Source organism: Astatotilapia calliptera, chromosome 13 (genome assembly GCF_964374335.1).
Source record: "Astatotilapia calliptera chromosome 13, fAstCal68.1, whole genome shotgun sequence".
NCBI classification, from domain to species: Eukaryota; Metazoa; Chordata; class Actinopteri; order Cichliformes; family Cichlidae; genus Astatotilapia; species Astatotilapia calliptera.
Window position 1 is genome coordinate 33,184,132 of NC_137434.1, and position 12,081 is coordinate 33,196,212.

The 12,081-nt window shown below is 44.5% G+C and overlaps 1 protein-coding gene across 1 annotated transcript in view; it reads left to right on the top strand.

The window, feature by feature from the left end:
• pdzd8 (PDZ domain containing 8) overlaps positions 1-12,081 on the top strand; it is a 40,163-nt gene that overhangs the window by 3,010 nt on the left and 25,072 nt on the right. The window contains exon 2 of the mRNA XM_026189446.2: positions 9,427-9,552. Within this exon, the coding sequence (XP_026045231.1) occupies positions 9,427-9,552 (126 nt within the window). The remainder of the gene's footprint in view (positions 1-9,426; positions 9,553-12,081) is intronic.

Below are 12,081 nucleotides of genomic sequence, written 5' to 3' on the forward strand. Positions count from 1 at the left end.
CCGAAAACGTCGGAGCGCTTTTGCAAATATGCGATGTCTTGATAAACAGCAAATATTTGAAGTTTACTCAGCTACATTCTTGCCTGAAAATATCTTAAAGGTTTATTTTGTGACCCAGAGAGTAATAAAAGTTACATTAAAACTAAGTAACTGCGTGACGTATATATCATGTTTAACCTGAGAAGCGAAAGACGGCGCTGGGTTTGAAAACGATGTGACCTCAGAGACCCGATAGTTCTGACTTGCTCCCTCTCCAGAACAAAAGTGTACAGCACACCTGAATATTCTACCTCAACCCTTGTACTTGGCGCGCGTGTCCGTGGCGCTCTCTCTCCTCAGCTCAGCTTCAGCGTGTAGAACAGAGGCAGGTGCCGTAACATCAGACATGCTGATGACTTGTTAGATTACTGTAAAGGTGTCTCAGTGTCTCCTCTCGCTCGTCCTCCACACATGACTTTTCCACAGTTTGCATCAATGACAGGACGTTAAACTGAAAGTGTTTCCTGGAGAGTGCAGGCAGATGTTCACATTGACAGCTGACCAGGCTGTGATTGGAGCCCTAACTGAACTTGTGTTTTTGTGGTAGATTTTTTAAACCACGTGCTGCTTTCTAGAAAAACTCAGACGATGTGTCACAGTAACAAAGTGAGGTGATCATCTTTTGAGGATATGGAGGTCCTGCAGCCCAGTGTCTGTAGTTTTAGCATTGCTTCACTTTCATTGATATTTTCCATTGAGAGACTGCACTGACCCTCTGGCCTCACTGAGCTAACGCTGCTCTTCTGCTATCACGTGCATATTGCTCCAAATTGCATCAATATAGGACTCGACGTCGATCATCTCGGGACACTTTGTGTTACGTTACTATATTAGCGGAAGTACTGATGCATGAACATCATGTGCGCTGTTAACCAGAGTTTCTGACCCGGGAGGTGGGGTGGGGAGGTCCAGGCTCAAGAGCCACTGTCCTGCAGCTTCCTGGGTCAACACACCTGAATCACATGATGGGTTCATTACCTGGGGACACGCTGAGGAGGTCATTTAGCCATTTTAAGGAGCTGTGTTGGATCATCATCTGAAACCTGCAGGTCTCGAGGCCTGGAGCTCCCCATCCCGATTTAGACAGATCTGAATGTAGATGTTATCCTAGCCATCGTTACCATGGAAACATGAGACTTCCAGCCAGTTCTGAACTGGTCCCTTTTGAGCACCGGCCCATACTTCAGCTTCAGTCTGAGAAGCAGATGTTCGATATCATCACATAGCAGCAGAGGAGCATTTTCTTCTTCTAATCGTAGTCGCTGACTGTAAACGTACACGCAGCCAGTTCTATGTGAAGCTTGGCCTTCGTGTGAGTGAAGCTGCTGCAGCTGAACTGCTGTCCCTCTTAAATGGTTGCCTCTTGCATCTTGATCTGACGATAATGACCTTCCTGTTGCATGCACTGCTCCTGGGTGGAAGCATCTGCATTGGTTTGACACGTTTACTCGCATTTGGGAGCCAAATTCCTCGCTCGAAGTTTCTCCCACTACGTGAGTCACATTTCAGACTTTGCTCCCACTTGGAGCTTCTATAACTTCTGTTTTCAGTGTTAATAACGATTCATGTTGTTTGTAAGGATGGTTTAATCGTCCTCATAAATGTTGGTACCAAACTCCAGACAAAGGATGCTGCTGTCGATTCTGTGACATCAAGTCATTTTCATTTTGACAACATGCATTTCCAAAATCCTAACTGCCCCCAGGTTCCACTTTTAACCGTATTTTATTATCTATAATTTGGCCTGACCTGCTGACACGAGCATTGTTAGGCCAAGGCTGTGAGTCTGTGCTTGGCCTCAGCTATGGGCAGCTTGCTGTCCTTCTCGGGCACAGCGAGGGAGTTGGCTGCTCGGCCTCCAGTGTCTTCCCCCGTGGAGGGTACTGCTCCTGGCTTCGCTCGTCTTGCAGCTGAGCATCTGAGTGTTGGTTTCAGTGATGGTCACAGTAGCTATTGTCTGTAATGCTGCATTTACTACTACACCTTCAGAGGAGCTTCTGACCTTGGTAATGAGCCACAGAGGGTTCCAGCGTAGCTGTCATCCTGTCAAGATAATTCCCCGTGTTTTAAATCTTAACATTAGCATGAGAACGGCGATGCTACAATCCTGCCTGTGATTTCAAACATTAGCTTTATTAGCCTGAGAGAAATGACAGCTCTGCATTATTAAAAATAATCATGGACACTTTGTCCTGATGAAACAGTGGAAGCTTTATACAGGTAAGCTTAACAGTGCATTTTTCGTTCTCATGTCAGTGTTTGTGTTGGGTGCATGATGAGAGTCAGAGTGGGACACGCTCGGTCACGGAGGCTCTGTGCAACACAATTTAGTTTATGCAGTGACAGGAACAGAAGAAAGGGAAGCGGAGCGACTGTGTCATTGAGAAAGAGAAACTCGGGTCAGTGGTTTGTAATTTCACTGCGGTTTCTTATCAAGTCAGAGCAGACGTGGCAGGTAGCTGCTGCTGATGGGCGTGCCTACAGTCCAGCTGTCAGACTGACAAAATTAACCATGTCTGATGAAGGCGGGGCTTGTTCCACTCGGAGCGATGTGCTGGAGCGTAGCAGTGACTCTCACAGCAGCATGATTTCCTCTTTGCTCTCTTGGACCTACTTGACTCCTGTGAGTCCTTACAGGTGTGTGCGTGTGTGCGTGCGTGTGCGTGCGTGTGCGTGCGTGTGCATGCGTGTGCATGCGTGTGCGTGCGTGTGCGTGCGTGTGCATGCGTGCACTAACTTTGCTTACAGCTGGGGCTTGAATCAGGAATAAGGTCCTATTCATGCATGTATGTATCCAGTGTATTTAATAACAGTGTGTAAAGGTTGCACAGTAGTGTTTGAGTACTTTGCAGCTATGGTGAGCTTGCAGTGATACCCATGAGGCATTTCTCCAGCAGCAGTCCCAGACAGTGGGCTGACCACGATGTCATTACAGCCTGTGCATACAGTCCCGGCGTGTTTTACACCGCGTTACTTTCCACAAGCATGGTTCATGGATTCCTCGGCTAAATGGAAAACATAAACAACAACCCCCCATTTCTCTTTTATTTTGGTTAATATGCCAGTACTCCTTTTTTTTCTTTCTGTGGGTTCGTTAGCCAAACTTCAGTAACAGCAGAGATCTTACAATAAAATGTTAACATTTCCTCAGTGTTATTTGAAGATTTGTGTTGGGTCTGTGTTTCCACGTCCCGCTGGTGTAGAGACTTATTGTCGTGAAGGAAAAACAAAGCAACAGCAGTCGATCGATTTACTTACACAAGGGAGGCCTCGTCGGTGTCTCAGGAACGCACTTCGAATCCTACCACAAAATGACCCCGACTCCGGCCTCGCTCGCTGCCTTTTATTGGAAAACCCCGTTACAGTAAACGATAGTTTACACAAGTACCTCCCCTCGTAAAACCCCCTTTGGTTACAAAGACAAGGCAGTGTGTGTGTGTGTGTGTGTGTGTGTGTGTGTGTGTGTGTGTGTGTGTGTCATGGGGGTGCGTTTGTGTGACCTGATCACAACTGTTTCTAACAACATCCTGGTCATACGGGGTAATCTCCCCCACACCCAGTGTGTGGTTCAATCCCTGGTTCACCAAACACAGCACAGTGAAGCCATAAAAAGGGCAGGACGCTTACCAAACATCAAACAAACCTTCACATGGATGTGCTTGTGATAAAACACTACAGCCCCCCCCCCCCCCCCCCCCAGAAGCTCGAGAGGCTGGGGGGGGGGACAAAGGAATGCCTTGATCACAGAGTTTGAAACAATGTAGCATAAACAACATTTAACCGTTTGCATACAAGGTGGTGCACCCCCCGAATACTCCGGTGACCATTAGGGTGGTCAAACAAGTCATTACTGGGATATTAATCAATATTGATGTAAGAGTATCCATGCAGCAGGGCTGTCTTTGTGTCACACAGCCCCGCAGACAGAACGGCCCACAGTGTGTGGAGTAGGGCTGCCACGATTACGTCGACTATCAAAATCGTCGACGATTGAAGCTTTGTAAGATCACAAAAGACGCAGGAGTCAGTAGCAGGATTTAAGAGTGTAATAACGGACTGAAACAGAAGATGGCAGCACTGCATGTACAAGGATGCCAGCTGCCGTTAAACCCCGAAGAAGAAGCAGCTGTGTCCCAGAATTCATAGCGCAGCCCAGCTCAGTTTCCAACAATGGCGGCAGCTGGTTAGTTTTAATATTACTCTTATTATTCTTTCTGGGTCACAAAATAAACGTTTAACATATTTTCAGGTAAGAATGTAGCTGTGTAAACCTCAAATATCTGCTCAGTTTATCAGGACACCACATATTTTCAAAAGCGCTCCGACGTTTTCGGAGACGTCTGTTACCCACTAGCTCGATAGCTAGCCGGGGGCGAGGCTAACTAGCCCCGTGAGAACACCGGACTCCCGGCAAATCGTTTTCAAACCCACCGCCGTCTTTTGCTACTCAGGTTAAACATGATATATGAGTCACTTAGATAACTTAAAAATGTTATTGTTTGGCTTTTTTTAGTATTTTATTTGTTCCTGAGTAAATCGGTTTGGCTGAGATTAAAGTTATAGTTTTTACACAGCTGAATAAACGTCAAGCAGACAGCTGATTATCAGAAGTGTGAGATGCTGGAGAATATACTCCGGTGTCCTGTTATATTTTAGAAAGCAAGGAGTTTATTAAACTTCACTGAAACAATCTGCAAATTTCATTAAAACTTAATAAACTATCATCTTGTCTTTATTGTTAGTTAGCACCTTAAACACTTAAAGCTGTAAGCTAATGATAGTTATATAAGAGCAGATGCTGCTGGTGCAATAAGCTGTAGTTTTATGTCCAATGGATGATGATCTGATTAGTCGACTAATCGCAAAAATAATCGGTGACTAGTCGACTATCAAAATAATCGTTTGTGGCAGCCCTAGTGTGGAGGAAAAGAAGCAGCCAAATCAGATGGAGTTCAGGCCTGAAGAGCCAAGCTGAGGATGCGAGAGCTCCACCAGCATCCGTCACGCTTCCACCTCTACAGTCTTTATGAACAGGTCTGTTTTAAAAGGCAGGGGCTGACTAGTTCAATATTTCACAGTGGATGCTCTGTTTTGTAGCATAACTTCTTTGTCCATATTTCATGATTAACATTTCCATGAGTTATGATTTACTGTTGAGTTGTTAGCTGACTCTAAAATCAATCCTGACCCTCTAAATGAGGGTCATTCATTACATGAAGCACCTTCAGCGCCTGCTGTGATTTGGCACAATATAAATAAAAGCAAACTGAATGAACTGAGCTTATGTAAACAACCAAGTATATGCACGGAGCCACGCAGCAGAACATCACGTATCAGGAGATGCTGGGACGACTTTCCCTGTTTTCTCTGCAGAGCTGGGTGTGCTGGGTGGCATCAGAGATGTTCATGCTACACAGGTGTTAAAGTCTTCTCAGTGGCTCTTTGTTTCCTCTTTCACCTGCAAATTTAATTGTTCAGCCGCTGACACACTGTGCTGAGTGCGGAGGAGAGTACTGCAGCTAAAGCATGCGAGCCTGCATCACCACAGTCGTGCAGAGCGAGTGTGATGAGATGATGTAATGAAGACTGGACTTTGGGATTTGCTGAGTAGCACAGCTGGGAGCAAAATGTGTGCTGGAGCTTTAGCCCAGGCATCATACAGCTCTCCCTGCAAACTGTCATATCACTAATGCATTAAGCAGTGAATAAATAACTTTATTAGAACTTTTATCGGCACTCATAGTGAAATGTGGTTTGAGGCTAACAGCTGCTTCTCCAAAGAGTCTGTCATTCTGCTGATGTGCAACCTGAGCCCGGCACATGGATCAGTTCTTCAGCTGCTGGCTCTGGGTTGGTCTGTCAGCTCTGTGCAGAGACACACGGCGGTTACAGCATCGGTGTGTTTGTTTTCATTCACCCAAAGCAGATTTAATCTGACGCTGTCACAGTTTTTAAAAAGCCTTCTAATACATAGAAACATGCAATGTTTACTGTTTTCACTTGTGGTTTCAGTTGAGGACAAAGGTCAGCTCACCGAGGTCGGAGCAGCTGTGCTCTTCAACGGTTTCTTTTCCTCTTTTTTTGTTTGCTTTGTTTGGTCGAGTGTGTCAGACAGAAACACTGGAACGGCCTGTAAACACGGTTAGAGTGGGAAAAAAGAAGCTGGTTTCCCTCCCACCATGGTGGGTTTTATTTAAATGTTTTTTACTGAACACAGGCTGCTGCTGTTCTTTCTTTGAGTAAATGAATCGCTGCTGCATTTGCTTGCAGCTGAAGGAGGGGCCGTTAAAACAGTTATTTGGCTGCTTCTGTTAGCTTCAAGTAGGGCTGCTACAAACCATTATTTTGACAGTCAGCTAGTCACCGATTATTTTTGCGTTTAGTCGACTGATCAGATCAGGCGTCCAGCAGCATCTGCTCTAACTATCATGAGCTTACAGCTGGAAGTGTTTCAGGTGCTCACTAAAAATAAAGACAAGATGATAGTTTATTAAACTTGAATGAAATTTGCAGATTATCTCGGTGGAGTTGAATAAACTCAGCGTCTGTTCTTTCTATGTCAAATATAACAGGACACTGGAGTAATTCTGTTTCATCAGTTTTCCGTTTGTGTGAAACTGTAACTTTAATCTCAGCCAAACCGATTTACTCAGGAACAAATCAAACCCTGAAAAAAGCCAAACAATAAGATTTTTAAGTTATCTAAGTGACTCATTTATCATGTTTAACCTGAGTAGCAAAAAGACCGCAGCGATCTGAAAATGATGCGTCGGGAGTGCGCTGTTCTCGCCGGCTCGAGTGAGCCTCGAGCTCCCGGTCAGCTGTCGAGCTGGTGGGTAACAGACGTCTCCGAAAACGTCGGAGCGCTTTTAATAATAATAATAATAATAATAGATTGGATTTATATAGCGCTTTTCAAGGCACCCAAAGCGCTTTACAATGCCTCTATTCATTCACTCTCACATTCACACACTGGTGGAGGCAGCTACGGTTGTAGCCACAGCTGCCCTGGGGCAGACTGACAGAAGCCAGGCTGCCATATCGCGCCATCGGCCCCTCTGGCCAACACCAGTAGGCGGTAAGTTAAGGTGTCTTGCCCAAGGACACAACGACCACTTCAAGCTTAAAGTGATCAATGACTTTTAACAGCATCCACTCAAAATGAACTTGTACTCGTCAGTGAGCATATGTCATCAATGCTGAGCTGATGACCCAAGCATGAGACTGAACACTGTGCTTGCTGCCTCTGAAGCAGTACAGTCCTTTCAGCGCCTCTCTCTGTCCGTCGCTAGCAAAGTTGACCCAGACAGTAGAGCTAGTTTTCGGCTACGAGCCCGACAGGAACCCGGCGTGTTAGCCAGAGGTCCCTTTAGCACGGCTCGGAGCCCGGACCAGGCCGAGGTCTGAGCACAAACATGCTGAGGCTGTGTTAGTTCAGTGACACAAACACAGTGATAGCAGCAGTGCTGCCACGTGTCTGCACAGACTGATGTGTTTGTGTTCGTTCAATGAAGGGCTTCAGTTAAGATTGAGAGAATCTGCATTCACGTTTGCAGTCTCATCAGACAATATTTAAAATAAAGAAAAACACTTCATTTTTGGAAATATTTGTGGATGTTTCTTTTGTGCTACTTAAGCCGCCCTCCAATGAGGGCCAAGTAAGTTGAGACTGAGTCTGTTTGCTCCATCTTTTCTTTGGTGCGTTTCAGCGGACACACCAATGTGGCGTTGCTATATTTGCTCTTGAGTTACTTTGTTTCTAATATGATCGTATGTAGAACCTGCGGCAGATATTTAATAGTGCATTTAAAATAAGACTCGTAGGAACACTTCTCATAACTGCAAACTCCTTTTATCCCTACCCTGCAACCTTTCACACCATTCAAGTTGTTGTGGTATGCATTTAGCTAGTGTAGTGGTTGCACTGCTCTGGAGGTGCACGTGTTACGCTGTATGGTTGAAATAAGTCTGCAGTTACAGTGTGGACGTAGATTTCCTGCAGAAATATCCTGCTGTATAGCCGTACTGATATGGACTGGGTAATGTGTAAGGAAGGCAAGGATGGATCTATCAAACTACAGAGGGCTGAATTCAAAGACAGCACAATAATCAGGTCAGTTCATGTTGCTGACATTTCATTGCAACAGCTCACATGACAGGCGAGCGTGGGTGCAAGTCGGCGAACCCAAAACCTTCATACTCTCGCCACATGAGGCTGGGCGTTGTCGAGCACCAGAGGAAAGGGAGAGGCCAAAATAGGTGCTGATATTTACAACCAGATGTCATTATCATTACTCGTGTTGTGTTTCTACATTTTGTTACACTTTGAAAACACAGTATCGTACAAAAATCCCTGATACATATTTATGTGTAAGCTACAGCAGGCCTACCCACCGATTGTCCACGTTGGAGTACGAGTCGAGGACAGGAAGCCTGCGGTGGTGCACATGCTGAACATCTGCTCCATTTGTCTTTGCACAGCCCCTCCCAGATGTGAACAGACTTCTAACAAGTATTACCGAGCAGCTTAGACCAACGCTGTATCATAACCGGTAGAGGTGGGAATCACCAAACATCCCACGATACGATATTATCACAATACTTAACTCACGATACGATATTATTGCAATTTTTTTAAATACTTTGCGATATTCAGATTCTGTACATAAAGGTAAACTTTATCAATATTTATTTATCTAATATCAAAGTCTCACACTCAGTCTTTCTCTCATTTCAGTTTTATTGTTGACAAACTGAACGGTTTGTATTACAGTCTAGTCCAACTTAACTGAATGCAACCATCTGGTACAATTACAGTTATTCTGAACTATGCAATATGAAAACTATGCAGCCCCTTCAGCAACTGAAGAATTTGAAAGTAAATTAAAACAAAATATAATTTTACATTAAATAAAAAAAGTTTTAAACTTAATTAAAATAAAACATGTCTTAAATTAAAATCAGTAAACTGTCTTGTTTATTGCTGCCATAAAAAACAGTTAAACACATTTGGACAGCATCAGGATTCTTGCTCAGAAAAAGGATCAACATGCTCTGAAGTCAGAGCAAAACCTTTTTTGTAACAAAATATCGATTTCTGCTGTCCCTGTATCGATACATTATTAGCAAACAAAATATCACGATGCTACACAGTATCGATTTTTCCCCCACCCCTAATAACTGGTGTCACACTAAAATCTCGTTGTGGTCTTTCCTGTCATAACAATGTGAACGACCAGATTGAGCATTCTCTGTTCACTGAGTGGTAGCTGAAACATGCTTGGCACTACTTTAAGGTAACCCATTAAAGTTCGCGTTTAAGGAGGAGGGGAGTGTGTGTCCCCTGTCAGGAGGCAGCTAACTGAACGTATGCTGTTTTTGTTCCAGGTACAAGCCCTTCTTTCCTTTCCAAGTGCAGCCTCTGCACGGTTCAGCCTGTGATTTGGATCTGTCAGTGCACGACAGCCGGCTGGTAGAAGGACGGCTCAAAGTCAGCCTCATTGAGTGCAGCAGGTGAGACACTTCATCTCTGTTTGTAGGTTGTCACACAGCAACTTTGATCTATAGTTGTATAACTGGGTCCCTGTACAAAAGTACATTAAAATACTAAGACGTGAAATGAATCACAACAGAACTTAAATACATGTTGGTAACTTTTCAACGTGGCCATTCTTGTCATGTTAGTAACACCGGCGTGCATTAAAATCTTTAGCTGATTTTATGATTTTGATTATTAAAAAGGGGAGCAGGGTGGAGCCCGAGTTTGAGTCCACCACCAGGCCGGGGTGTTCTCCCAGACGTCTCCGAAAACGTCGGAGCGCTTTTGAAAATATGTGGTGTCCTGATAAACTGAGCAGATATTTGAGGTTTACACAGCTACATTCTCCCTGAAAATATGTTAAACGTTTATTTTGTGACCCAGAAAGAATAATAAGAGTAATATTAAAACTAACTAGCTGCCGCCATTGTTGGAAACTGAGCTGGGCTGCGCTATGAATTCTGGGACACAGCTTCTTCTTCTTCGGGGTTTAACGGCAGCTGGTTCCTTGTACATGCAGTGCTGCCATCTTCTGTTTCAGTCCGTTATTACACTCTTAAATCCTGCTACTTATTCCTGCGTCTTTCAGGATCTTACAAAGCTTCAAACGACGCGTCGACTATTAAATCAGTCGTCGACGATTTTGATAGTCGACGTAATCGTGACTAGTCGACCAATCGTGGCAGCCCTACAGTCTGGCGACCTATCCACAGCGTGACCCCATGTAATTGGGAGAGAAGAGTTTTTTTCCAGATGACCCTACTTGCTAAGGTCACGTAGTCAAAGAGCTACATAATGTTATGCTATCGAAATAAAAACGATAGATTTAATGCTATGTTGGCCCACACCCTGCCCACTGGGAATGTGTTATTCCAAAGGGAAGCACTACACCCGCTTGTTATGGTGTCACATTTTGCCTGTGTGTACTTTAGCTTGTACATTAGTCCATGATGTTGGACAGAGGAGTCTCCTTTCAGAGACAAACACGCCCTCCTCTGTCCAAGGTTGGCACGTGTATATTGGAGCTGTTAGCCTCGGCTGGCTCTGACTGACAGCTCTGTCCTTTGTTAGCTCGTGTCGTCGATGTATGTGTGTTTCTTTCATGCTTTGTGTTTCACAGGCCACCAAATGACTGGATCTTATTACTAAATCACATTTTAAATATGTAGTGTCTCTCCCTTTCTGTACTACAAAGTGCATCTGACTGAATATCATGTGGTTAATAAGCTGTCCAGTGGAGCTAAGCATCCACTGGTTTACCATTCGTGCGTCTGTTAAGTCCAGACTGGGTCTGCAGAGGGTCTTGGGGACTTGGTTTACTGGAGCATAAGATGTGATTTTTCTGCATGCTGTGAAGCAGTCATGTGTTTGTCTTTTTCTGCTCCAACTGTTTTATTTTGTTACAGACTTTAAAGACACAAAGATTTGTATAAACGTGGGATGTAACAGTTGCTTTACAGCCACAGAGTGATACTCCTCTGGGGTAGAGCAGGTACTGATGCAAAGGCTGGTGGTTCCACCCCCCAGTCTGCCTGCCAAACATTGCTGGGCAACATGTTAACCCCAGGTTGCTCTTAGTTAGGGAGTACTTAACAGCATAGAAGACAGTGACTGTGGCATGTTGCATAGAGCGCTTTGTGGGAGCGCTCCATGAGAGTGAGTCCATTTCCCATTCCCTCTGTCCTTTTCACAAAGAGGCTTACTGGCAAAGTGGGAGGAGCTGCTTGTACAGTAGGAATGTTTACAGTTTACAGTCGGTGGTGAGAAGTCAGATGATTTTTTTTTTTTTTTTTGGCCTGTCCTGTTTGCTTCTTTTGCATCAGAATTATTGTCTAAAGGCAAAGAAAGATGCCCAACGGATTTACTTTACCAAACTGACCATCCCAGCCTTGCCGTAATGGTCCATTTGATTCACCTTTTATTGTTTATTTTATTTTCACTTACTGAATACGGGACAGACTTGACTGGGGGAAAGAAGGGGAGAAAGAAAGAGGGAAAGAGAAACAGCTGAGAAGAGGGACGGGGGAGAAGGGCAAAAGACAAAAACCAACAGAACGGGCAGAGAAAAAAAATGCATATATCAATCACCTGGGTCACCTGCTGAGAAAGAAAAAAGAAAACAAGCAGAAGAGAACAAGAGTAATAGAATAAACAACATCACAATGATATATGGGAATATGACAGTAAATACTAAATGTTAAACATTATTGTGCAGCACATAAGATCAACAGAACACAGTGTGCTTTGAGGTAGGAGCCAAAAAGGGTGTAGTTTGTGGGTGTGATCACCCGTGTGTACACCTGTGAGCATGGACGCGCTTGTTTTTAAAAGGTTCCTTCATGTAATGATCTGCTAGAGGGTGTGGGGGGGCCACAGCCACGTCCTCCAGGGCTTGAAGCAGGTGTGGAGGAGATCAAAACTCCAGACATCCAGAGGCCCCCAGAACACAAGAGACCAAGGAAGACCAACAGAGGGTTAGAAGTCAGATGATGATGATGATGACC